This window comes from Acomys russatus, chromosome 19 (assembly GCF_903995435.1).
Source record: "Acomys russatus chromosome 19, mAcoRus1.1, whole genome shotgun sequence".
NCBI classification, from domain to species: Eukaryota; Metazoa; Chordata; class Mammalia; order Rodentia; family Muridae; genus Acomys; species Acomys russatus.
In genome coordinates, this window is record NC_067155.1 from 18,638,947 (window position 1) to 18,666,895 (window position 27,949).

Consider the following 27,949-nt stretch of genomic DNA (forward strand, 5'->3'; position numbering starts at 1 on the left):
AGCACGGATTCTGAAAAGAGGCTTTATTAGGGTCTGAACGAGACACAAACATCCTAGCAAACCAGAAAACCCTGGGTAGGTGGCAAGCTGTCGTTCCACTAGGAGAGGCCTTATGGGCAAGGGTGCAGACTTGGGGGTTCAGGCCACTTCCGCTTTCATTGCATCTGCATTGTCCTCTTTGGGGGCACCCTCCAAGCCTGTCTGAGAGTGAACACTCAAGGCCGCATTGGAGCTGGCATATGTGTAATAGGACTCGGACGCCATAAGGTTGTTAATCTTCCAGCGTAGTGAGACCCAGGCCTTCACTATGTGAGGCCACAGCAGACAGAACAGGATGTACAGGACCACCAGACCAAGGAGCAGGCTGATGGACACCTGCAAGCCCAGGACAGCAGTCGGTCACAGGGGACACGGTGGGGAGGGACCCCCTGCCCACCCACCCACCTGCAAGCCCAGGACAGCAGTCGGTCACAGGGGGCATGGTGGGGAGGGACCCCCTGCCCACCCACCCACCTGCAAGCCCAGGACAGCAGTCGGTCACAGGGGACACGGTGGTGGGGACCCCCTGCCCACCCACCCACCTGCAAGCCCAGGACAGCAGTCGGTCACAGGGGACACGGTGGGGAGGGACCCCCTGCCCACCCACCCACCTGCAAGCCCAGGACAGCAGTCGGTCACAGGGGGCATGGTGGGGAGGGACCCCCTGCCCACCCACCCACCTGCAAGCCCAGGACAGCAGTCGGTCACAGGGGACACGGTGGTGGGGACCCCCTGCCCACCCACCCACCTGCAAGGCCAGGACAGCAGTTGGTCACAGGGGACACGGTGGGGAGGGACCCCCTGCCCACCCACCCACCTGCAAGCCCAGGACAGCAGTCGGTCACAGGGGACACGGTGGGGACCCCCTGCCCACCCACCCACCTGCAAGCCCAGGACAGCAGTCGGTCACAGGGGGCACGGTGGTGGGGACCCCCTGCCCACCCACCCACCTGCAAGCCCAGGACAGCAGTCGGTCACAGGGGGCACGGTGGTGGGGACCCCCTGCCCACCCACCCACCTGCAAGCCCAGGACAGCAGTCGGTCACAGGGGGCATGGTGGGGAGGGACCCCCTGCCCACCCAGTAGGCAAGCCCAGGACAGCAGTCGGTCACAGGGGGCATGGTGGTGGGGACCCCCTGCCCACCCACCCACCTGCAAGCCCAGGACAGCAGTCGGTCACAGGGGGCACGGTGGTGGGGACCCCCTGCCCACCCAGTAGGCAAGCCTTTGGCTGCCACTCACAATGACGATGAAGAGAGAACGCTTGCTGCTGAGCGGCAACCCATGCAAGTGCAGGATGAAGATGAGCTGGTAGTCACAGTATGTGCTAGTGTCTACTCCTCTGATGAGGAAATGGAGTCCAGGACTGGGTAAATAGTGGGGCACCACCCCCCAGACCCGACACACACCTAGGCTGTATGCCAGGCTCACCTATTGCTCACCAGCAACTTGAGGAAGAATTCGGGGGCATAGATGTTTCGGGGGGTGACATCATGGCATGGGGAGTTCTCCAAACACAGCCACCTGAGGGGGTTCAAGTTGAGGCAGCTGCAGCGCCTACGCTCCAGGGCGACACCTCCTTGGTGCCTGCTCCTTGGTAACTGTGGAGCCTCCTGCGAGCTAGACAGGTACTCCACTGCCACCAGCCCCACCGGCCCCACCAGCCCCGCCTCGGCCCTTCAGTGGAGGGCTCGAGGCACGCAGTAGCCTACTGAGCCACACGGCCAACTTCCGCCTTCGCCTGCCCAATCCATTCGTTCAGAAAGTAGCGCTGTCTGAGCGAGCACCTGCCATCAACCAGGCTGCTCACTGTCCGCTCCGCCTGCCGCTGCCTGCTACATCGCCGAGATGCTGGGCTGAATGCCTACTGGGTGCCGCCTTCATTCTTTCACCCCACACACAAGTACTGAATGCCTACTGGGTGCTGCCTTCATTCTTCCACCCCACACACAGTCTGAACACAAGCGAGGCACAAGCTCACATCTTTCTCAGTCATATTCCCTCTTGGTCAGCGTTCATTAACCCTGGGATGAGCAGCCTTGGGTGCGGTTGGTTAGTTTGCTCATTTGCTGCCTTGTGGTACCCTGTCTTCCCTTCATTGACCAGCCATGGCTGTCAGGAGTGCTTCTGGGCCGCTTTCCGCCTTCACTAGCACCTCCATGTAACTGTTAACGGATGCTGACCATTCATTAGTTTCCCGCCTCAAGACAGGGTTTCCCTGTATCCCTTTGGCTGCACTTTCTGTGCAGATCAAGCTAGCCTCAGACTCAGAGATCCACGGGCCTTCGTTCCTCCTTTTTAAAAATGTTATATTGTGTGTACTCAACTGTGCTCAGGACAGGCACAGTGGCGCACGCCTTTAATCCCAGCACTCAGGAGGCAGAGGCAGGTGGATCGTTGTGAGTTCGAGGCCAGCCTGGTCTACAAAGCGAGTCCAGGACAGCCGAGGCTACACAGAGAGACCCTGTCTCGAAAAAACCAAACAAACAAACAAACAAAAAACACCACAAATACAAATTAGTGTGACTATCAGGAAGCCTCTCAGGGAGCACAATGGGCACAAGGATGGTGTGTGTGTGTGTGTGTGTGTGTGTGTGTGTGTGTGTGTGTGTGCGCGCGCGCGCGCGCGCACGTGCATGCCTCTGTGTGGGGGTGGGGTGGGGGGTGGGGGTGCAAAGAGCATATTTACAACCCCCACATTTCACAAGGCAGAGTAGAACAAGGGTTGGGGGACAGTGTAATGCATTTTGATGCTAATTACTGCTTGCTGTCTCTGTTACCCACATTTTGATTAATAAAAGCCATCCCACCTGAGCAGGCCAGAGGAGATCCAGGTGTGGCTAGGGTGAGAGAGAGACAGAGAGAGAGAGGAATCCTGGGAAGAAGAAAAAGGAAGACAGGAAGAGGAGAGGGACCAGAGGAGAGAGAGGAGAGGAAGGCCGCCGTGGGTTAGGTGGCGGAGAAGCACATGGCCGCCAGCATGGATGGAGAATCCAGGCCAGATGAAGAACATTAGCAAGTATTTGGGATTATGGGTGGGAGGGAGCTTGATAGAAGCAGATGGCGTGGGATTGAGACAGGGATCCCACGCCTGCCCCACTATGGGAGGTAGTTTAGAGGATTGATATCTGCCTTGCCCCAGGTTAACCAACACTATTTTAAAATATAACAGGTGTCTGTGTCTTGATTAATAGCTAGCATGTTTACTGAAGTAATAAGAATCATTGGTCTGATAATAAACATTATTAGGCCATACTAATAATACAGTTTTTGGTTTGGTTTGGTTTGGTTTGGGGGTTTTTTTTGGGGGGGGAGTTGGGAGGTTTCTTTTTTGGTTTTTCGAGACAGGGTCTCCCTGTGTAGCCCTGGCTGTCCTGGACTCGCTTTGCAGACCAGGCTGGCCTCGAACTCACAGCGATCCTCCTGCCTCTGCCTCCCGAGTGCTGGGATTAAAGGCGTGCGCCACCACCACCTGGCTAATACAGATAATTTAAAAACAACAGACAATCATAATTTTGAGAGCAGGCAGGATTACATGGTGAGACTCTGTGTAAAACAGTACAAAAACAGAAAAAAGGGGCTGGGGGTTTGCTCAGTGGGTACAATGCTTGCCTGGCATGCACCAAGCCCTGGGTTGGAAACCTACAACCCTCTAAACCTGTGTGGGAGGATCGAGAGGACAAGGACATCCTCAGACACACACACACACACACACACACACACACAGACACATGGCACATACACACATATACACAGACACACACACACACACACACACACACACACGGAGTTTTCAGGACTTGCACTTACTCCATTCCAGGGCTCTGATAGGACATTATGTAGAACTTCTTGTCCTTAGTGGTCCTTTGGTCTTCTGTTTTCCAGATGAGGCTGTTAGTGCTGTGCGGGGCCATAGAAAGTGTAAGTCAGGTTGGGTCGAGTATAACACAGTTGTCCTTGCCTTTGGGGGCGGGGGCCCTGGGGCGGGGCAGGACCCTGGGATCCTAGACCTCACTGCAGGGGGAGTCTAAGGCACCCGGTGTTTGAGGTTTGCCGAAATCGGTCCCTGCTTGACTGGAAGGGAGAAGGGACACCCGCAGACCAGACTTGACCAACTGCGCACAAGGGCCCAAGAGGGATTACTTGTCCAGCGGGCTGTTGTAACGGTAGATTTCTTCTTCCGTGTAGTCTCGGATGGTGTCAATGGTGTGACCGCCGCCCACCACCTTCAGCAGGTAGCTGCAGAACGCAGAGGCAAACGTGGACCGCATAGGGCCTTGACCTGTGTGCCCCTCCCTCCCTCCCACCCCGCCCCCGCCTTCTCTCCCTTGGTGAATACAGGCAGCTGCCAACTGGCCTGCTCTCTCTCACCTGCCCAGGAAGCTGCCAGAGTCCCCTGTCACCATGTCTTGGACTAAGAAGAAGGGCTGGAACACTGTGGATTGGGAAGGAGAGCAGAAGGGGAAAGAAATTAGCTTTGTCCAGAGAGGAGCAGGAAGACAAGCGGAGGGGGCAGAAGGTGGTGGGCTGTGGCAAAGGACTGTGGCGGGGAGGCAAGAAGAGCCAGGGCCGGAGGACAGGAGGGTAGTTCATTCGGGAGAAGGGATGAAACACACAGTCACGGAAGAGAAAGCACGGCATCTCGGGGTTCGCCTTTACACAGTCGAAATAGTGTTTGTTTATCTCCTGGGAGTGCAGAATCGTGTAGGTGACATCGAAGGCCAGGCGCTTGCCAGCTGGACAGCCGATTAACACTGGCACCATCAAGTAACCCTGGGAAGGAAAAAGACCTCCTGCTGGGGCGTGGCCAGACCTGCTGCTGGGGCGTGGCCAGACCTCCTGCTGGGGCGTGGCCAGACCTGCTGCTGGGCGTGGCCAGACCTGCTGCTGGGGCGTGGCCAGACCTGCTGCTGGGGCGTGGCCAGATTGCCTTGAAGGAGCAGAGAAGACTCTCTCTCCCTCCCTCCTTCTCTCTCTCTCTCTCTCTCTCTCACACACACACACACACACACACACACACACACACACACACTACCAGCCCCCCGCCCCCATCAGCACGGTTGGTTGGCCACAGTCCTACTGCCTGCCTGCTTTTCCTTTGCAGTGCTAAGGTTTCTGGGCCGCCCTTGAATGCTAAGCAAGAACACTACCCATGAGCTACATTTCCAGCCCTTGGCTACTGTTGTTGTCGTTTTTTTCTTCTTTCTTTCTTTCATTTATTTTTGTTTGTTGTTTTGTTATTGTTTCTCATGAACATTTTATTAACATTTAGAATTTCATACAACACGTTTGGATCATTTTCACTCCCTGTGCTCCCCTTAACTCTTTCCAGGTCCAGTCACATTACCCTGTGCCCTCAGCTTCATCTTCTTGGCTATAGCGTGAGGCAGGCATAGACCAAGCTGGTCTCAAACTCACAGGATTTCCCCTGCCTCCGCCTCCCAAGAGCTGCATGGATTGAAAGTGCCGCATCACCAGGCCCAGTTTCCTCGGTTTCTTGAGACAGACTCTTCTGTAGCCCAGGCTATCCTTGAGTTCCTCACCACCCACAGGCCTGTCCCACAATGCCCAGCTAAGGCAGCACTTAGGATAAATGTACAAAGCACTGGGTTCTGTGATACTAACATTTTCTTTTTTTCTTTCTTTCTTTTTTCCCTGTTTTCTTGGTTTTTTGAGACAGGGTTTCTCACAGGGATCCTCCTGCCTCTGCCTCCCAAGTGCTGGACTTAAAGATATATGCTTCTTTCTTTTTAAGATTTATTATTATGTACAGTGCTCTGCCTGCATGTGCACCTGCAGGCCAGCAGAGGGCGCTAGATCTCACTATAGATGGCTGTGAGCCACCATGTGGTTGCTGGGAATTGAACTCAGGACCTCTGGAAGAACAGTCAGTGCTCTTAACCTCTGAGCCATCTCTCCAGCCCCCTTAACATATTTTCTTAATTAAACCCATGTGAGCCCTGTGTGATACAGACCGTTAATATGCCCTATTTTTGTTTCTTTCTTTGTTTGAGACAAGGTCTCTCTATGTATCCCTGGCTGTCCTGGAACTCACAAGTAAGACCAGTCTGGCCTTGAACTCACAAAGATACATCTGTCTACCTCTGCCTGCAGAGCACCGAGATTAAAGGTGTGTAGCATCACCCTAGGCAATATCCTCCACTTTAGAGATGGCCAGCCATGTGTGCTGGCACATACCTGTTATCCCGGCAGCCAGGAGGATGAGGCAGGAAGATCGGGGATTTGAGGCCAAACTCCAGTGTTATATATAGCCAAGCCCTGTCTCAAACAAGGACAGCAACAAAGACAGGTGACAAAAGTGAGGACCAGCCAGCTGTGGTGGCTTATGCTATAATCCCAGCATTTAGGAAATGGATGCAGGAGGATGGCTGTGAGTTCAAGGCCAGCCTGGGCCATGTAGTGAGTTCAAGCTAGCCTGTGTTACAGACTGAGGCCCCGTGGGTATGGGGCTGGGGGGTGGAGTGGGGCTGGGGCGCTGGTGTGGTGGCTTGCACCTGTAATCTCAGAATTTTAGAGGCTGACACAAGGAGAGTTGGGGAACTCAAGGTCCTTAGCTACATTGGCAACACAGCAAGCCTGGGCTATTTGAGATCCTGTCTCAAAAACAAATGAAAATCTAGGCACAGAAAGGCAAGTCACTTATCCATTCTACAGAAGCACACAGTGTTAAGGGATGGAACTAGGCCTGACCCAGACAGATGGGACCCACAGGGAACCGGCAAGCACGCCAAAGCCACTGGGGCCTGCACTTGCACAACACCGGCCCTTGCTCACGGCTCGTAGCTCTTAGCTTGGGCTACACAAGAATGAGTGCACGGCTCAGGGGAACCCATGACATTGTCTTCAGAATGAAGACTCTCCCTAGGCCTGTTTGGGGCTAGGTCATGACATCCAGAGGTTGTGGCCCGAGTTTGGTGGCCTCTGAGTAAGCACCTTCCAGGCCGGGCCTACTGCCGTCATGTCATACCCAGCAGTCAGCCCAGAACAGGAGGCTGGACAGGCAGCTGAGACGTGGTCTATGGAGAACTCAGCCGCTGGACTGACACAGCCATCTCTCCCAGATGTTCACATGAGAAAACTGTGTCTCGAGCTGTGAATGTAGTTTGACCCTACAGAGCACTGGCCTAGAGTTCACAGAGAGGTGTTAAGGGTCCCTGGGGCCTCTGCCTCCTCAGGGATGGGGCACGCTGCCACCATGCCTGCTTAGTCTTCAGCACAGACCCCAGAGGCTGGCGCGCGGCTCACCCGACAGTGAGGAGCAGCATGTTTGGGCCCCTGCATTCCATCGCTAGCAACACAAAAGGGGATCCAGCTGAGGAGGCTGAGGCAGGAGAATCACTACAAGAGTGAAGTCGGCCTATATAGCAGAGTGAGACCCTGCCTCACAAAGAAAGAATGAAAGAGAGAAAAAAGAAAGCCAGGCGTGGTGGCGCACGCCTTTAATCCCAGCACTCGGGAGGCAGAGGCAGGTGGGTCACTGTGAGTTCGAGGCCAGCCTGGTCTACACAGCCAGGGCTACACAGAGAGACCCTGTCTCGGAAAGCCAAAAAAGAGGGCTGGAGAGACGGCTCAGAGGTTAAGAGCACTGACTGCTCTTCCAAAGGTCCTGAGTTCAATTCCCAGCAACCACAAGGTGGCTCACAGCCATCTATAATGAGATTTGTACACATAATAAATAAACCAATCTTTAAAAAGAAAAAAGAAAAGCCAAAAAAGAAAGAAAGAACGAGACAGACAGATCATACCTAAAACCCTAACCTCACCCTTCGGCCTTCACACTGTTCTCTTTACCTTTCTGAAGCGCACACGCGCACGTACACACACATACACACACACACACACACACACACACACACACACACACACACACACACACGAACAGGCACGGTCCAGCCTCTCCCTCCCCCTCCTTACATCCTGACTCACCCAGAGCCTGTTCTCTGTGACACGTGTCATCTAAGGAGTCTGTGCCCACTACCTCTGCCTTCCTCCTCTCCCTGGTGGCTGCAGTTGTGGAGAACCAGGACTCCGGGACTTCTAACACGGATGAGCTCTCTGGGGTGGTGCACATGGCTCTGGGCCTCAGTGGTTAAGGGCATACATGGGTGACAGTGACAGCCTGTGATGACTGGGGACGGGGCATCTTAATGGTAGAGTACTTGTTCAGCTCCCTCAAAGGCCTGAGTTCAGTCTCTGGCAATCGACATTAAAAAGCAAGCGAGCGAGCAAACAAAGTGTGTAGCGACCATTGTAAAGGACCCAGGTTCAATTCACAGCATCCGCATGGCAGCCCACAGCAATTTGTAACTTTATTTTATTTTATTTTTCCGAGACAGGGTTTCTCTGTGTAGCCTTGGCTGCCCTGGACTCGCTCTGAAGACCAGGGTGGCCTGGAACTCACAGCGATCCACCTGCCTCTGCCTCCCGAGTGCTGGGATGAAAGGCGTGCGCCACCACCGCCACACCCATTTGTAACTTTAGTTCTAGGGGATCAGATGGCCTCTTCGGCCCTGGCCTCTGCAGGCACCATGCACACAAGGGTGAGCAGTCAAACACACAGGCAAAACACCCGTACCCGTACATTAGAAATAGGAACGCACTTGAGGTGTCCCCAGCCCTGTGGGGACTGGACCCAGCCCGCCACCCCCAGGACCAGACCCAGGAACCCAAACTCCATTACTTGCATGTTTGTCCCAAGGTATGTGTTCTGGAAACATTTTCCAGAAGAGCCCAACACCTGTAGGGAGGAGTGGGTGATGATGGGAATGCCAAGGGCCAGCGCCTCTCTCTCCCTGCATCCCTCTCCCCAAGCTTGGACCATACTTTGACCACCATGGAAGTCTTCTTGAGGTTGTAACCACTGAGGCCCTGACCATAGCAGACCTTTCTGTCCGTGATTGTAACCTGAGGGAAAGACGAAGGAGATATCCAAGTCGGTCCTAGGATCCAGAGACCTGATAACTGGGACTCAAGGGAGCTAATAAAATCTGTGTCGGGCCGGGCGTGGTGGCGCACGCCTTTAATCCCAGCACTCGGGAGGCAGAGGCAGGCGGATCTCTGTGAGTTCGAGGCCAGCCTGGTCTACAAAGTGAGTCCAGGACAGCCAAGGCCACACAGAAAGACCCGTCTCTAAAACAAACAAACAAATAAATGTGTGGTTTTCTATTGACTGTGCAGAGGAGCTGAGTGAGAGCAGCCAAGGCTCCGCACCCCCTCCCCAGCCTCCTCACCTTGTAGAGCACTGCTTTGCGATTAAGAAGGACCTCATGGCTCACAGATGCCTTAAGGCATTCGGGATCTGCCACTATCACCGCCACTGCCAGCTTCTTTTCCGCCTGGAAGATGGAGCCTGCCGAGGAGGAGGGAGGAGCTTGATATCTGCTACCCGCCCCCAGAGGGTCCAGGCCCCGCCCCTCGGCTGCCGAGCAGGCCCCGCCCACGGACCGAGGCCTGCTGCCGATGAGGATGAGGTGTCGTCATGTGAGGACAGGAAGACTGTAAAACTAAACGAGGTCCCCTTGTCCAGGTAGATTTCCGGGGGCAGTCCTCGGTCGTCGTCCGAGGTGTTGTACACCTTTTCATAGCTGTCCATGTCGATGTACACGCCTTCCAGCGACAGCCAGTTGCTGGACAGGTAAAAGTAGTAATCCTGCATGCACCGGGTAGTCAGCTAGTGGACGGCGGGCCAGGCGCATGCGTCTCAGTGCTGTCCCTCCACCAACTCCCAGCCTGGCCGCCTACCTTGTACTGTGTTTTGTGTTGCCACCAGCGCCAGGTGGGATCGTGCACAGGGTCCGCGTAGGGCTGTGGGACGGGTCAGACACCCGTGAGGTGTCAGGAAATCAGGGAGGAAGCAGACAGCTCTAGGACTGGGTTCAGCTCAGAGTAAAAGATAGTTGGGGGGGGGGAAGGATAGCTCACAGTGAAAGACAATCACCCAGACCTTCTGGAAACAGGGCTTTGTGTGCCTGTGAGGGTGTGCAGGGCCCAGCCCAGGGAGCTCTGCCTCCACTGGCCAAGTGTTTGAGAGTGAAGACATAAGATAAACCTTCCTCCTAGGTTTTCTTGTTTGTTTTGTTTTGGCTTTTTTGGAGACGGGGTTTCTCTGTGTAGCCCTGGCTGTCCTGGGCTCACAGAGACCGCCTGCCCGCTGCCTTCTGCCCCTTCAGCCTCCCCCCAGCTCTGACCTGCAGGCTCTGCGCTGGCTCCACGAACCCCTCAGGCTCAGCCCCCACTGCACCGTTCCCCTCTCGGGCCTCCAGGTGCCCACCTTGTCATACTTGGAGTGCAGCCACAGCAGGTAATACACAAGGCCCTGATAGACAGCGAGGGTAACGTTGGTGTGAAAGGCCAAGGGATCCGGGACCTCAGGGAGCGAAGCATGGTAGATCTCCAGGCGTGCAAAATGCTGCTTTTGGGGCAGGTCCCGTAGACGCATCATCTTGAAAGGGCAGAAGTTGGTGAAGGAGAGCGTCTTGTGTTTCCTGGGCACGAGGGGAGACAAGATGCTGGCGCTGAGTCCTCTGGAGCATCAGGAACGTCCCCAGCCTACGTTTCCCACCTCTGAGTTGCTCGTTCTCCGCATCCAACCTGGCCTATACCAAACACAGGTGAGTGCCCCTCGTGCTTGCGTGGGGCACTCTCTGTTGGCGGTCCCTCAGACCAGAGCCCACCCCCTCCACCGTCAGTTCCAGCTTGCTCTCTCCATGATGGCTTCTCCCTCTATCCCAGCTAGGGCGGTTGCCTTCATCCTGGCCCGCCCCCCTCGACCTCCAAGCTGCCTTCCTGGTTGCACCCTCTGCAGGTGCCCTGAAGCGCCTCCACCATCCAGTCCCACTGTCTAGACCAGACCGGCCGGCCTTGAATTCCAAATTCTTATGCCTTTAACCTCACAAGTGCTGAGAAGAGGGCAGCTGCGGGCCCGGTTCTGGAGTCTGTCACTTACTGAGCCCCGAGTCCCCTTCCCTCCTCCAGTCCCAGGTCTGAGCGCCCTCCCACTTCTTCCTCACTAATTCCGCCTTGCCCTCAGGCCACAGCTCCCTTCTCCCTCCTCCTGTCTCTGAGCTTTGGCCCTTGCTGAGCGCCCATCCCCACCACCAGGCTATCCTGAGGGTGGCTGCAGGTCCCACCCCTGGACTGGGAGCCCTGAGCTTCACAGGCTCCATCTTCTCACCCTTTCCTCTGGATTGTGTAGGGTTTGGGCTGTTGATACACCAGCAACCTCCCCACGGGTACCGGCCTCCTGATCACCTGAGAAGTCCCGTCCTTGGTGAGATATAACAGCTGCGCCAGAAGCAGGCAAGGTGAGCTGGTGGTGAGCCCTGCCCTGTAGCGCCCCTCCTCCACCCCAGCAAGCCCTCCTGGCACCTGGAAGAGCTGCCCATCCTCAAAGAAGACAGAGATCAAGACCTCTTCATCCCCAAAGTAGAGAGACTGTTCCATCTTCTGAAGGTAGACGTAGGAGTCCCAGCCTGTGGACGGGATCAGCCGGTATACGTCGTAGCCGCCCTCCTGGAAGTACCAGATCTGTGGAACCAGAAACCATCACACAGGGCTGGGAGGAACCCGCGCCCCCCCCCCCCCCGCACTGTGCCGTGTCCTTCCAAAACCACGCAGTCTTTGGCAAAGACCCTGTTACAGATAGAGCCTCCTAGTGACCTTACCTCAGAGTCCCTTAAGGTGAGTGTCCACACTGACAGGGCAGGAGGGTGTGGGAGTGAAAAGGGGGAGCTCACCTCCTCTGCTTCTGTGACAAAGACCATCTGTCCCTGGTAGGAGTTGACTGCGTACTTGATGGTGCTTTGCCTGGGGAAGTCTGCCAGGTAAATGAAGTGTTTCCTAGTGTAGCTGCAGGGGCAGGAAAGGGGAACTCTGAGCAGGCGGCATCCGGTGTCCCAGGCACCTGTTTCTCCCCCCACTGCAACCACAAAATAGCATGACTCACAGACTGTCTGCTGGCAGTGTACACAATAGCGACGGAGCCGGGCAGTAGAGGCGCACGCCTTTAACCCCAGCACTCAGCAGGTGGATCGCTGTGAGTTCGAGGCCAGCCTGGTCTACAGAGCGAGTCCAGGAGAGCCAAGGCTACACAGGGAAACCTTGTCTTGAAAAACCACATACACACACAAAGCAATAGAACCCTGCAATCCTAAATTCAGCTCCCACCATGTACTGGAGCATCTTTGGGCCCTTGGGCCCCTGTATCCCCATCTCTGACTATTTTAGGGAGGACTCCAAGATTCAGCACTCTGGCCTAGGACAATAAAAGTACTGCCTTGCCTAAAAACAGAGTCCTCTGAACTTTGACCCAGCCATGCCTGAAGCTGCAATGTCATCTTTCCATTTATCACTCAATAGACTTTTGCTGTTGTTGTTTTTGAGACAGGGTCTCTCTGTGTAGCCCTGGCAAACCACCTGGACCACACAGATACGCATACATACACACGATCAAATAAAATACAACTTTACTGAGAATTATGGCACATCTCAGCATTAGGGAGGCAGAGGCAGGAGGATCTCTGAGTTCAAGACCAGCCTGGTCTTCAGAGTGAGTTCCAGGACAGCCAAGTGAGATCTATCTCCAAAACAAATAAAAAGCATGTATATAAATGAGTCTCTGTGTGGGTCTAGGTCCTTGGGGAGAGGGCTCACACCGACCTCTGCAGGATGAAGTTGCCCCAGATGTACAGTATGTTATTGTACGTGTTGAAGAACATGCCCTTGGGGTCTATTGGCGTGTTGGTGTAGGTCTCTGTCCCAAGGAGCACCAGGAAGTCCAAGCCTTGAGCTAACCGCAGCCGAGGAGGAAAGAGTGCCATAGAGGGGTCAGCCGGGCTCTCCCCGGCCGCTCTCCCCGGCCACTCCCCCCTTTGGCCGCCCTCGCCCTTTGGCCTTACCTTCTGGGATGAACGGTGGCAGTACGTAGAGGGTCTCCAGGGTGTTATTCACTAAAGGAAGGAAAACGGCACCTGAGACCTCAAGGCTCTCAGGATCTGAAGGAGGGCAAAGTCACCGCCTTCCAACTCTCACTAGGAGACAGTTGGCATGCGGGCGCCGGCACCAGGAGGCAGAGGCAGGTGGGTCTTTGTGAGTCTGCAGACAGCTTGGTCTACATGGTGGGTTCTAAGCCAGCGAGGACTACATAATGAAATCTTGTTTCAAAACAGACAAACAAATAAACACAAAGTCCCATCCGCCTTACGATTCTACTTAAAGTTTTCCATCTAGGGTAGAAACCCTTCCTCAGCTTGTCCTCGTTACTCTGTGTGAGTGTGAGTGTGCGTGCATGCTCTGTGTGAGTGTGTGTGTGCATGCATACTCTGAGTGTGCATGCATACTGTGTGTGTGCATGTGCGTGTGCACGCATACTCTGTGTGTGCATGCATACTGTGTGTATGTGCGTGTATACTGTGTGTGTGTGCGTACTCTATGTGAGTGTGTATGCATACTCTGTGTGAGTGTGTGTGTGTGCGTACTCTGTGTGTGTGTGTGCATGCATACTAATGTTATTCTACAGCAACAGAAGACGGCTTCCGGGACTCAGTCCTCTCCTACCACATGGGGCCTGAGAATTGAGCTTAGGTTACAGGTTTTGGTGGGAGGCGCTCTGTACGCCCTGAGCCATCTCACTGGCCCAGGATATCGTGTGTGTGTGTGTGTGTGTGTGTGTGTGTGTTTGGAGTCCAGTTGGGCATCCTTTCTCTACTGTTTTTTTTTTTTTTAAAGAATTATTTATTTATTTTTATGTACACAGTGCTCTGCCAGAAGAGGGCACCAGATCTCACTATAGATGGCTGTGAGCCACCATGTGGTTGCTGGGAATTGAACTCAGGACCTCTGGAAGAGCAGCCAGTGCTCTTAACCTCTGAGCCGTCTCTCCAGCCCCTCTACTGTTCTTTTCTTGCCACAGGAACAGAAGGCTGAACCTCCTTGAGGACCACAGCGCCTCTCAGATCTGGCCTCGGTTTCCTTTCTGCAGTCACCCCCCGCCTTGTCCTTCTAGCTCCCCCAGCCCACTCCGCGTCTTAGCTAACAGTAGCACATTTGGGATGGGCACACGGTCCACGGTCCCAACTCCTGCCCGTTCCCTCCTGACCTCCGGGCAACCTGATTACCTAAATTATAGTTGAGTAGGTAGAAGACCACATGTAAGCTGCTGTTGAGCGTCTTCACCAACACAATCAAGTTCCTCTCATCGTCGATGTACAGCGCCCAGTCGATAGAGCAGTTTGTGCCTGTTGGGGGAGGGCAGAACCTAGAACAGTCTAGGAGCCAGGCATCTCCCCATAACCTTTCACACCCTTTCTCAGAGGCCTTCCACTCTCCTGCCCCAGATCCCACCCCACCAAAAAAGAGTACCTGGTAACCTGTCGCAGATTGACAAGCCATTTGGTACCATCTGGAAGGACACAGAACCATCTGAAGGAGAGATAAACCTGTGTTTTAGGATCCCAAGTGTGGGGTCCAAACGGTCTTGTGAGAGAACAGGTGAGGCTAATTCACCAGAAGAGCAACCACCTCGGTGCAGGAGCTTAATTGTTGCCAGCTGAAAAGATCCCGTGAACAGACTCTGGGAGGAGATCTATAAATGAGCCCACGACTGGACGTGGGGGCTTTTTGGAGACTTGGGATAGATTTGGCTGTTCATCACTGCACTTCAAGACGCTCCTAGAGAGAACCGCTCGAGGGAAGGCTTCGGGGCTCGGGCTCCTGCTGAGGTTCTGGGTTCTGGTTACCCCAGGTTCCAGCAGAAGAAATCCTGCGGCTCACGCCCAGAGAATCGTCCCCCGGAACTGATATCCTTAAGGTTTTGTTATTGTGGCCATTAATCCTCATTTCCTATTTTTTTGGTTAGTCGGGTTATAACTGACGTATGCTCGGTCACTAAGTTGTTAATAAAATAATTGGGTAAGAAAATTGAGCCTACAACCATCTGTGGATCAAGTCAGATCCCACACTCAGGCCCTTTCCAGTCCATCAGCACCAGCAGCCCATCCCACCCAACCAGCACCCCATCGGAGACCCCACACCTTGACCCTCTCAGTCCAGGGATTCTAGGGGTCGGGCCTGCCTTCCAGCTTTCCTGTTTCTACCCTTGGCCTACTGTCTCAGAAACATTGTTACATCTGGAGAGGTGACCAACAGAAGCCAATCTGTATTCATCTGCTTCAGTTGTTGTCTGGGAGGCTCACTGCCTCTTGCTAACTAGGCCTAGTCCTGGAAGCTTCTAGCCTCTGTACAATCTAACCTGGACCTAGAATGTTTTCAGCCTCTAAGACTTACTGCTGAATATGGAAGTCTCAGACTTCCTTGTTCTCTCTGAGCTCTGGGCTGGCTGGTTCAGTTCAGCTGTTCTGTTCAAACTCTACCCCCAGCTGGCTGATTCACTCTGGCCTCTCCCCTGGCCTCTGTGTTCAGTCTGGCCTCTCCCCTGGCCTCTCTGCTTGGCCTCGAACTAACCCCAGCAATCACTCCTGGTCTCCTGGCTCTTTCTGTCTTCACCTGAGTCAGCTGCTTCTCTCATTCGACCGCTCTGCAAAACTCTCCTGGTAAAACTCCCTGCTCTCTCCCTCCCCCCCTCCTTCTCTCCTTCTCTCCCATTTTCGGTGTTCTCCCTTAAGCTCCCATAATAGCTTAAGTAGCTTCCCTTTCCTCTCTCTTCACATGAGAGTTGGGCATATTCTACTCTGTCAAATATTTCTGATTTGTCACCTTTTCTGCAACTCAGTTAGACATCACTGTTTTCTTTTTTAAGATTTATTATTATGTATGCAGTGTCCTGCCTGCATGTGCACCTGCAGGCCAGAAGAGGGCACCAGATCTCACTGTAGATGGCTGTGAGCCACCATGTGGTTGCTGGGAATTGAACTCAGGTCCTCTGGGAGAGCAGACAGTGCTCTTAACCTCTGAACCATCTCTCCAGCCCCTAGATATCACTTTCAAACATGGGTGCTTCCTTCTACAAACTAACTTCACCTCCATAGTTTGGGATTAAAGGTGTGTACCATCTCCCCTGGACCTAAGCTTTTCTTTACCTGAAACTTGCTATATAAAAGGCTGGCCTTGAATTCAGATCTGCTTGCCTCTGTCTCCTGGATTAAAGGCGTGTTTGTATTCCAGTTGGATCACACAGACCAGGGTCTTTGGATGGGATCTCTGCCAGAGCAGCCATGCTCTGAAGTAACATTCTTCTACAGCAATCAGAGCATCTGTGGCTGGGGGTTAGACTTCAATCCCAACACTCAGGAGGCACAGGAAGATCTCTGTGAGTTCGAGGCCGGCCTGGTCTACAGAGTGAGCTCCAGGACAGCCAGGGCTACACAGAGAGACCCTGTCTCAAAAAACAAAACAAAGCAAAACAAAGATTACTGTAGCAAGGTGTGGTGGCCTCAGCATTCGCTGGTAGATGCCATACACGTCCTCTCATGCTGAGCCAAGCTCTGGCTCAGCTTCTGTCCTTTTTAGTTTAAGATGGCTTCCAAGCCTTGCTCCTTCTGCCTTTAGCCTTCCAAGTGTCGTGACTATATGTGTGTACCCCCATTTTTCAAGACAGGGTTTCTCTGTGTAGCCCTGGCTATCCTGGACTCGCTTTGTAGACCAGGCTGTCCTCGAACTCACAGCGATCTGCCTGCCTCTGCCTCCCGAGTGCTGGGATTAAAGGCGTGCGCTGCCACCACTGCTATTTAATCTTTGTCATCTGGTCATGACAACAGCACCCATTCTCTTAGGTCACCCCATTGTACAGACGGGAAGTGAGAGTCACAGATCTAGAGGTCTGTGGGGCAGGTTATGGAGTCCTGTATCATATTTAGTCACCGTATGATGTAATGACAGGGACTTATCAACTACTTAAAAAAACCAAACCAAACAAAAGGCATCAATGTCTTTTCAGTTGGACATAGCAGGTGCCTGATGGGAAACACAAACAGGACCACCCTGGATGCTGCTGCAGGCTTCCACCCAAGAGGCAGGGAGGTCCCTGTGGACTTAAAGCTAGCTTGGTCTGCACTCACAGCAAGTTCCAAGACAGCAACTTCCATGCTGAGGCCCTGTCTCACAAAACAATAAAACAAAACAGACACATAGATGAAATAAAAATGCACACTGAAGAAGATTGCACCTCTGTTGTGTGACTCCTTGACTACCAAGAAATTTGGGGTCAGAGTTCTGCCTAACACCCAATGTAGACAAGCCAATAACTTTTTTTTTAAAGATTTATTTATTATGTACACAGTGCTCTGCCTGCGTGTGCACCTGCAGGCCAGAAGAGGGCGCCAGATCTCACTATAGATGGCTGTGAGCCACCATGTGGTTGTTGGGAATTGAACTCAGGACCTCTGGAGGAGCAGGCGGTGCTCTTAACCACTGAGGTATCTCTCCAGTGCCGCCAATAACTTTTGTGGTTTGTTTTCTGTGTGTGAGTGCTTTGTACGGCTATCTGTATGTACACTACCCCAGTCCCTGGTCCTGGAGGAGGCCCAGAGAGAGCACCACATCACCTGGAGTGCAGTTAGGGCCTCCATGTGAACGCTCTGAAGAGCAGCGGTGCTCCTAGCTGCTGAGCCATCTCTCCAACCCTCCTCCATCTTTGTTGAGACAAGGTCTCGTTACGTAGTCCTATGTAGCCTGGAACTCCCAATATAGACCAGGGTGGCCCACTTTTTTTTTTTTTAGGTTTTATTTATTTATTACATATACATATATGCATGCACACCAGAAGAGGGCGCCAGATCCCATGGTAGGTGGTTGTGAGCCACCATGTGGTTGCTGGGAATTGAACTCAGGACCTCTGGAAGAGCAGCCAGTGCTCTTAACCACTAAGCCGTCTCTCCAGCCCCTGGCCCCACATTCTTGCATGCTGTTCACATCTGAGGGGGCCAGAGGGACAAGCTGAGGGAGTTGGTTCTTTCCTTCCATCATGTGGGGTCCCAGGGGTTGAACTCAAGTCCTCAGGCTTGGCAGCAAGCATACTGTATTTTTTGGACTATAAGATGCACCCAGTTCTTAGAGCAGTAAAACAAGAAAAACAGTAAAAAGGCCCACTCTAATTTCGACTCCCCCATACACCTTTGGGGAGAAAAAGTGCATCTTATAGTCCAAAAAACATGGTACCCATTTCCATACACGTGGAACGACCACAAGCCTGCCACCTCTCCCGAGGACACAGGCCAAGGGACAGGAGTCCTGGGTAAGACAGCGCGGAGGAGCCGCAGCCTTACCTGTGATGGTCCCGATGTGGATGTAGCCTTCGTTCTGGCCAGTGTTGAGCGCCAGGACGTACTCAGAGCCATTCCCACTCATGTACACTGGGCACAGCTTCTTGATGCACTCACTAGGAAGGACACGAACCCAGCTGCCTAGGGGCAAGCACAGGGACTCCAGGAGGGCGGACCGGTGCCTGGACCCCACCCCCTCCTTCCAGTCTTAGAGTTCCTGTCCTCTTAGCCCATAACAACACGTCACTGTGGTACTGGGCGCCACTGTAACAACATTTGTCACTTGTGTGACACACACTTCTGATCTGCTATGCCAGAGTTCGTGTGCTGTGACTGGTTTTGGTTTTATGAGACAGGGTCTTACGCTGTAGCCATGGCTGGCCTCTAATTCCATATATAGCCCAGGCTCAGCTCAAAGTGGCCGACTTCCCACTGCTCCATTCTCATCTGCTGGGGTGTCAGGTGTGTGCTGCTAAATGTGGGCTGCCCATGAGGTCTAGATGGGCTCACTCCTAGTGCTCCCCTCATTCTGAACGGAGTGTTGGGCGGTGTGAGGCAAATCAGAGCCCCTTCCAGCTTGCAGCCACTGACTAACTTCTCTGCGGCTGGCCATGGGCCCGAGGCACCGAGCCCAACGAGGAGAGCAAGAGTCACATGAGTGTCTGAAGCAAGTGCTCATGGGCTTCGTGGTCAGGTAAAGCTGTGAACAGGCATGCCCGCCTCTCCTGCCGCCTCCCCACACCCCCCACCCTGCAGCCTCCCACCAGAGGGACTGGGGTGAGGCAGTTCTAAGTCTCCCCAGGCTGCCTGGAACCTAATACGTAGCCCAGGATTGCCCTGAACTAAATATTCTCACATGCTAAGATTACAGGAGTCTGCAGTACCCCCCACTTGTGCATGTGCTCCCCCATGTGGCCCAGATTCACCCAAACATGCTGAGAGTGACTAGGAACTCCTGATCCCCCTGCCTCTGTCTCCCAAGTGTCGGGACGCCAGGTGTGCACCATGGCGGTGCCTGGACTTTTTCCTTGCAGGTAAACAAACCCCTTGCTTTTGCTTCCCTGACCCCCGCGTCTCCCCAACCTCTCCCGTGCCCCCCCCCCCCAGCCCAGCTTTCTTACTGCTGCTCTGGTCTGTGTCGTACAGAGTTGGGTAGCGGCCTGTGAAATAATAGACGAGCTGGTTCTGCCGTATGAAGAGCGTGCTCTCGGTGGAGATGGCATCAAAGATGGTGGCTGAGAAGCCGAGCATGGGACAGTAGTAGGAGCCAACCCAGCAGCTGTCAATGCTCAGCTGCCAGGGACAGGGACCAGGTGAGCAAGCGTCTGAGGCCTCAGCCTCCAAGCCTTGCCTCCACTAGCCCACTATTCTGACTGTTAGCTAGGTGCACTGCCCCAGTGTGGCCAGTCTGGGCATTGCACACAAGATGTGCACAAATGGTGTTCAACAGTCCCTGTGCCCATGTCCAAGGTCTGCCTACATGGACAGAAAACATTCCATGCTGAATCTGGCTAAGAGTGCTGGCTGCTCTTCCAGAGGACGCAAGTTCAATTCGCATCGCCTACTAGGAGGCTCACAACCCTCTGTAACGCCAGTTCCAGGGGACCGAGTGGCCTCTTCTGGCCTCTGTGGGCACCAGGCCAGCGTGCTGCTCTTAATTGCTGAGCCACCTTTCCAAGCCCGTGTGTGTATTTTCCAAGAAAGAATGTTACTATGTTGGGCTGCAGAGCTGGCTCAGAGGTTAAGAGCACTGTTTGCTCTTCCAGAGGTCCTCAGTTCGATTCCCAGCAACCACATGGTGGCTCACAGCCATCTATAGTGAGATCTGGCGCCCTCTTCTGGCCTGCAGGTGTACATGCAGGCAGAGCATGTATATACATAAAATAAAGTCTTTAAAAAAAAAAGCATGTTACTATGTTGCCTTGAACTTTTTTTGTAAATTTATTTATTATGTATACAGTGCTCTGCCTGCATGTACTCCTGCAGGCCAGAAGAGGGCGCCAGATCTCACTATAGATGGCTGTGAGCCACCATGTGGTTGCTGGGAATTGAACTCAGGATCTCTGGAAGAGCAGCCAGTGCTCTTAACCTCTGAGCCGTCTCTCCAGGCCGTTGCCTTGAACTTTTTACATAGATCAGGCTGGTTTCAAACTCACAGAGCTGCCTGCCTTTGCCTCTTGAGTTCCGGGATTAAAAGTGTGCGCCACCATCCCTGGCTGTCTGTCTGTCCCCACCCCTCCCTCCCTCCCTCCTCCGTCTCTCTCTACATACATGTGTATGGTTGTATACGTGGATTTATAGTGTATGTATTCCCATACATATCATTTTATGTATATAGGTGATTTGCCTGTATGTATTTAAGTCTATACACTGCCTTATGCCTGGTGCCTAGGGTAGCCAAGAGGGCTTCTGATCCTTAGGAACTGGAGTTACAGACAGCTGTGAGCCACCGTGTGGTTGCTGGGACTTGAACCCGGGTCCTCTGGGAGAGCAGCCAGTGCTCTTAACCTCTGAGCCATCTCACCACACACACACACACAAAATGCATTTTTAAAAAAGATTTGAACTTCTGGTTCCTGGCAGTAAATATGTTCATATCCTTGCTGGAGACTGGCATGTCTCTGGGGCCCCTCGCTCAGCGCCTGCGCATGCCTGTCCTTACCTCCACAATGTCGGTGTCGTGGAAGTTCGTGTCTGTAATCAGAATGGCCTTCTCAGTCTCAATGCCGCCGAGGATCAGCACAGGGGCTTGGTCCTTTGTGAACCACAGGGGTCTGGATTTCGAGCGCCTAAGGCTATCAGACTTCATCATAAAGTTCTGTCAGGGAGCAAAAACACCGTCCAGCCCCTACCTACCTCACTATGCCTCCATCTCGGCCACAAGCCGAGGTCTTCCTTACTACAAAGCCCCTGCTGTTTGCTGGCACATTCCTAAGCTTGCCCCCCCCCCCCCCACTGTGCCTTCCCTCCGACCCAGCCCCTCACAGGCCTCTTCCTCAGTCACCCAGGGCCTTGGGAGCTGCTGCCCCTTTTTCCTTTTTTTTTTGTTTTTGTTTTTGTTTTTGTTTTTTTGGTTTTTGTTTTTTTGTTTTTCAAGACAGGGTTTCTCTATGTAGCCTTGGCCATCCTGGACTCACTTTGTAGACCAGGCTGGCCTCGAACTCACAGCGATCCGCCTGCCTCTGCCTCCCGAGTGCTGGGATTAAAGGCATGAGCCACCACGCCTGGCCCCCTCCTTCCTTTTTAAGAGGAGGTGCAGGGAGCCCTGACTAGGACTCTGAGCTACTGCCCCGTTCTTTGCTGACTGAACGAATGCACAGTAAACTCAGGATGAAGGGAGAGCTGGGGATTTAGCTCAGGAGAAATGTTGTTAGTCCAGCAAGTACAAAGACCTGAGTTCACCATCACACACGCACACATGCTCATAACCACACGTGTATGCATGAGCGCACACAGACACACACACACGTATGTGCGCACACATGTGTCCACACACACACACATATATGCACAGTTTTACACATGTGCACACACATATGTACAGCCACGCGAGTATGTGGACACAAATGCACACATACACATGCGCGCGCACACACACACACACACACACTGGGATATGGGGTAGGAATCGTGAGGAATGGTTTCAGGTTTTCTTCTCTGGGAACTCTTTGAAGGACACAGGAAACGCTTCCCTGGCCTTGGAGCCGTGTTGTTCTTGTCTTTGGAGTGAGGACATGTGGCGTGGGAGACGGCTCAGTGGGGAAAAGACACTTGTCACCAAGCTTCATGTCCTGAGTTTAATGATGGAGAGAATCCACTCCTGAAAGTAGTTTTCTGACTTCCACGCGTGCCACATGCGCGCCCCTCCCCTACCACAAAATGGATAAATGCAATAGAAGAGTTCAGATGAGCATGCAAGGCCTGGCTTGGCGGGAGGTCAAGGCCTGCCCAGCAGGGCGACCTGGAAAGCACTGGGGGCCACACTGAGACCCTGTTTCATTTCGTTTTGTGTTTTTTGGTTTTTCGAGACAGGGTCTCTCTGTGTAGCCTTGGCTGCCCTGGACTCGCTTTGTAGACCAGGCTGGCCTCGAACTCACAGTGATCTGCCTGCCTCTGCCTCCCGAGTGCTGGGATTAAAGGCGTGCACCACCACCGCCCTGAGAGATCCTGTTTTAAAACAACTATAAACCACTACACAGGGGCTGATGAGATGGCCTGGCAGTCTAATGTCTTTGAGTTCAATCCCAGGCAATTCCACATGGTAGAAAGAAAGAACAGGCTCTTAAAAGTTGTCATCTGGGGGCTGGAGAGACGGCTCAGAGGTTAAGAGCACTGGCTGCTCTTCCAGAGGTCCTGAGTTCAATTCCCAGCAACCACATGGTGGCTCACAACCATCTATAGTGAGATCTGGCGCCCCCTTCTGGCCTGCAGGTGTACGTGCAGCCAGAACACCGCATACATAATAAGTAAGCGCGCATACCATGGTATAAGCACGCACAATTACCTGGGAAGCTTGAGGTGGTTCGGTTCCCTAGGAACTGGAGCGTGTGTGTGCGCGCGCATGCATGTGTGTATGTGTATGCATGCATGAGTGTGAGCAACGCCACCCTCTCTAGCGTAACTCTGAAGGAGAAACTGAATGGTACATTTGGGAAAATGTCATCTGGGGCCTGGAGCTCAAGTAAGTGGCCTGCACACGGCATCGCGCTGGTTCGGAGGGCACGACGCCTGCCCCGTGCACGCCCCCGTCAGTAGCCCTCACCTCATATCCCAGTCGGTAGATGACTTTACCACTGGCTTCTCTCTTCAAGAAGCCGTTCATGTTAACGTAGAACCTGCAAGCAGGCGCCAGTGAGGGATGCTGTCTCGGGGTGCCCACAGCTCACAGCCGCCTTCCCCACCCCCCTCCCTGCTCCCTTTGGATTCTGGGGGGTTGGCATTCCTCTGCACCCTAGGCTCAGGTACCTTTTCTGGGGAACGTAAGGCCCTAAGCCATTGCTGTGGATGTCCACAGTGATGACCGCGCTGCCATTCTTGAAGGGCAGGGGTGTGTACCAGTTCAGGATGCACATGGCCTCTGATGAGCAGTACCCTGGCGTTGGGTGGGGTGCGAAGGCATTAGAGACTGCCGGAAGCCCATGCTCGGGGTACCCCTGGACTTCCTGCCCCTGCCCCCACCTCAGCCATTTGGCGCACCTCGGCTACGCATTGGAGCAGCGTCCAACTGAATCTGCACGTTTTCAATCTCCCACTTATAGAAATTGACAGGGCACTTGTAGGAGACCAGGAGCTTGGGCCTCATCCCCAGCAGGTGGCCGTTTCGGGCCATCTCCTCGCTATCCTGAGGGCAAGAGGCATACCTTAGTTTCAGGGTCCAGCTGTCTGGAGACCCCACATCCTGAGCTGGGTTGGAGACAATTGCTCTCCATGCTGGAAGGGTAAGAGGGCAGGGCTATACAGCAGCTGGCTTGCTAGTTCAAGGCTAGCCCAGAAGGACACATAGGGAAGGGAATTTGAAGTCAGCCTGGGCTCTCAAGTGAGACTGTCTCAAATAAATAAATAAAATCTAGAGGCTGGGTACAGTAACAGTCTCCTTTCACCCCCTCTGGAGACCGGAGCAGGAGGGTCACCACAAGTTTGAGGCCAGCCTGGTAACACGTCCTAAGTGAGCCAGAACTATGTCCCTCCCTGTCTTCTGGTTTATATTCTCTCTTTTGGAACCTGTAAGTACCAGGCATGTGTGTGGTGTAGACACACATACAAGCAAAACCCCATACACATAAAATGTTTACAAAACCAAAACTTTTGAGCTGAAGGTGGTGACTCATATCTGTAATCCCAGCATTCAAATAACAGAAGTGGGAGAGCTGATGCAAGTTCGAGGCCAGCCTGATCTAAGTAGTGAGTTCCAGAACAGCCAGAGCTCCATAGTAAGACATCCCAAACACACAGAAACAAAGCTCAGCACTCGGGAGGCAGAGGCAGGTGGATCGCTGTGAGTTGGAGGCCAGCCTGGGCTACACAGAGAAAGTGTGTCTCCAAAACCAAGAAAGCAAGAAAAACAAAGAGCCAATGAACAGGGCTGAGGAAGTGGCTCACTGGTTAAGAGAGGGCACTGTCCTTCCAAAGGCAAAGTGTAACCCCCAGCACCAAAGTCAAGCCACACTGGCCTGTGACTGCAATTCCAGGGACTTAGGGCCCTCTTCTGACCTTCATGAGCAACTGCATGCACATGTATACAGCTCCATATATATAAAATACAAATTCTAATTATAGAAATAATATTATCGTTAATTATACATTATATACAATTAAGAATAAAATGCATTTTTAAAAAAAGTGACTGACCGGGCATGGTGGCGCATGCCTTTAATTCCAGCACTCAGGAGGTAGAGGCAGGCGGATCGCTGTGAGTTCGAGGTCAGCCTGGTCTACAAAGAGAAACAAACAAAAAGATAAATTTGGGGGGCCAAGTGCAGGATTCAGTTGTAGCATGTGCAAAGCCCCTAAACGATACAAAAAAATGAACCACATCTCAATTTTAAAATGGGGGGGGGCATGATTTTCGTGCCTATCGTGGTCTGGTACTTAGTTGGGACACAGAATCCTTATGGTTTTCAGGCTTGGTGGAGACCACTATTAAACTGTATTGAAAAACATTACTGAAATACAATGGGGAATCGGAGACTCACAGAAACCATCACACTCACTGTAAACGCTCACCTTTCCCGCACAGGTGAAGTTGATTTGCAGGTAGTAAGGAAAAGTCATATATTTCTGTAAGAAAAGGTGGGTGAAATACCTAGTCGTGAGGTCTACTGACTCAGGATCCCTTTAATATTTACTGACCCAACATCCCTTTCATACTCTTGATCCCAGTTCCCTCACCTCCTTGGGGTCGATTGGCGAGTCTCCCAACTTTTCGAACACCTCGGTCTGTAGATCAATGGGCTCGTGGTCGATAAATCGATCCTTGTAGAAGTGCGTGCCTACCGTCTCGAACTTGCTCAGAACAGCAAGCCAGTTGCACTGTTGGATAGGGTCTACCCGCACCGAATCCAACGACCGCGGCAGCACTAGCAGCAGTACCCAGAACGCCCATAGGTTTGGTTTTCTCGGCCACACAGGGCTAACAGGGGACATGGCTGGTCAGCACACCTTGTAATTAGAACCTGGAGAACGTGGGGGTCAATACCCACTTGCAAGTCTGCTAGCTGAGGCTGATCTCTAGGAAACCGCTCCGTTCCTGCCCTTCTTCCCGCCCTTCTTGCGGGCTCCACCTTTGATCAGGCTTCGGGCCCCCGCCCCACTCCTGCCTCCACCCCTGCCCTTACTCTCCGCCCGGGCCCTGCTCTTACTCCTTGCCACGCCTCCACCCCTGCCCTTACCCTCGGCCCCGCCCCTGCTAATACTCCTGGCCCTGCCCCCGACCTTACCCTCGGCCCCGCCCCTGCTAATGCTCCTGGCCCCGCCCCTGCTAATGCTCCTGGCCCCGCCCCCGATCTTTCTTCCGGCCTCTTCTGTACCCCTGCGGCTCTTTTCGCCCCTCCTCCTATTGGCTCTCTCTCCCTTTGCCGCGACCTTGCTCTTCTCCGTGCCGGCTTTGGGGACTCTGAACCTATTCTTCGCCAAGTCTCTCTTTGCGTTTCTTGCCTTGCCCGAGCCCTTCCTGCTTTCCCCACCCGTGCGCCCCTCGGCGACCACCGACTTGTCCGTGGCCCTGGGTCCCTCCTCCTCGCGGGCTGCCCCGCCCTCACGCTGGCCCTCGTCACGCGTGCCCTTTCTCTTCGCTGTGGCCCCGCTCAGAAGCCGGCCTCTGGTCTTGTTCCTGGGTGATTCCTCGCCCGCACCTCCGTCCACGCTATGGCCCCTGCCCTGGCTCAGGCCCTGGGTCTTTCTGGAGGTGGAACCTCCGCTCCCCTTTCTCTCCTGGTCGCGCTTTTCTCCTTGGCTCGGGCCCTGGGTCTTTCTGGAGGTGGAACCTCCGCTCCCCTTTCTCTCCTGGTCGCGCTTTTCTCCCTGGCTCGGGCCCTGGGTCTTTCTGGAGGTGGAACCTCCGCTCCCCTTTCTCTCCTGGTCGCGCTTTTCTCCCTGGCTCGGGCCCTGGGTCTTTCTGGAGGTGGAACCTCCGCTCCCCTTTCTCTCCTGGTCGCGCTTTTCTCCCTGGCTCGGGCCCTGGGTCTTTCTGGAGGTGGAACCTCCGCTCCCCTTTCTCTCCTGGTCGCGCTTTTCTCCCTGGCTCGGACCCTGGGCCTTTCTGGAGGTGGAACCTCGGCTCCCCTTTCTCTCCTGGTCGCGCTTTTCTCCCTGGCTCGGGCCCTGGGCCTTTCTGGAGGTGGAACCTCGGCTCCCCTTTCTCTCCTGGTCGCGCTTTTCTCCCTGGCTCGGGCCCTGGGTCTTTCTGGAGGTGGAACCTCGGCTCCCCTTTCTCTCCTGGTCGCGCTTTTCTCCCTGACTCGGACCCTGGGCCTTTCTGGTAGTGGAACCTCGGCTCCCCTTTCTCTCCTGGTCGCGCTTTTCTCCCTGACTCGGACCCTGGGCCTTTCTGGTAGTGGAACCTCGGCTCCCCTTTCTCTCCTGGTCGCGCCCTTTGCCCTGGCTCGGACCCTGGGCCTTTCTCAAGATCCGATTCTCACTCCCCTTTCTCCCCTTGCCCTGGCTGGCGCCCGAAGTCTTTATGGCGGTCGGGTCCTCGGTCCGTTTTCTCTCCTGGACGCGTTCCTGGTCCTGGCTCGGGACCCCGGTCTTGTCGTGGTGGAGATCCTCGCTCCCCTTTCTCTCGGGGCCACGCTCCTGGTCCTGGCTTCTGCTCTCTGTCCTGGGGTCCTGGGCCACCTGGCTTTCCTGCGCCTGCGGCTCGACCCGCCCTTTCCCTTCAGAGCCCTTCTCCCACCCTGGTGGTGGTTTCTCCCCAGCGCTGGCTAGCCTTTCCACGCCAGCCTTCTTCTCCTTTGGGGACCTTTCCTGGTCTTGGGGCCTCTCTGCTCCTCGGGCTCTCTCCTCGCCCCAGGATCTGTCTTCGTCCGGTGGTCGCTCCTCACCCCGATCTTTCCTCTCTCTACCACCACGCCAGTCGTCGCGTTTGGCTCTCTCTTCCTCGCCGCGACTCCTCCCGTAAATAACCCTCTTCTTGTCCCAGAGTTTCTCTTCTCCCCGACTTCTCTCGTGATCTCGGAGTCTCTCCAGGCCGCAAGGCAGCCCGTCGTTCCACACCCAGGCTGACTTTGCGATCCTCACTGTCCCCACCGACACCTTTTCCCTCCACTTTTTCGCATCTCTCCTGTCCATGCCCTGAGCCTCAAGCTAATCTTCCGGCCACGCCCGTACGCAGCACCGGCTCAGGTCTTCGCCACGCCCTGTCCTCGCCCCGCCCTTTCTTTGCCTTGCCCTCTGGCTCGCTCTTCTCCTGGTCCTATAGCTGGTTGCTCCTTTTCCTCCGCCCCCCCCAAAGCCTTGCCTCCTTGCCTTGCCTTCCTTTCCCCATCCCTTCCCCTTCTTAACCCCCTCCCGCCCCCCTCATCCCCTACGATGGCACCGCCCTCTTCTCCCCGCCCCGCTGTACCAGTCACTTGGTTAAAACCGATCAACCGTTGCTTGGCAGCGCCTGTTCTACCCGTCTTGCCAGCTTTTAAAATGGCCGCTCCGACCTCCGCGAGGCACGCCTACGTGGCTTG

The 27,949-nt window shown here is 54.1% G+C and overlaps 1 protein-coding gene across 1 annotated transcript; it reads right to left on the reverse strand.

The window, feature by feature from the left end:
• Positions 1 to 138: 138 nt before the first annotated feature.
• Positions 139 to 27,563, reverse strand: Catsperg (cation channel sperm associated auxiliary subunit gamma). Its single transcript, XM_051162054.1, has 29 exons — positions 25,958 to 27,563; positions 25,164 to 25,420; positions 24,999 to 25,052; positions 23,472 to 23,616; positions 23,241 to 23,367; positions 23,038 to 23,110; positions 20,938 to 21,093; positions 19,397 to 19,568; positions 18,279 to 18,416; positions 14,419 to 14,478; positions 14,175 to 14,294; positions 12,957 to 13,007; positions 12,718 to 12,847; positions 11,796 to 11,907; positions 11,428 to 11,586; positions 11,234 to 11,343; positions 10,331 to 10,544; positions 9,802 to 9,864; positions 9,505 to 9,709; positions 9,291 to 9,409; positions 8,884 to 8,964; positions 8,741 to 8,797; positions 4,656 to 4,812; positions 4,411 to 4,474; positions 4,183 to 4,278; positions 3,850 to 3,939; positions 1,471 to 1,563; positions 1,282 to 1,381; positions 139 to 375 (listed from the first exon to the last, which is right to left on the reverse strand). Exons 1-29 carry the CDS (start codon positions 27,561 to 27,563, stop codon positions 139 to 141), a joined length of 5,046 nt encoding a protein of 1,681 aa, XP_051018011.1.
• Between the last annotated feature and the right edge of the window lie 386 nt (positions 27,564 to 27,949).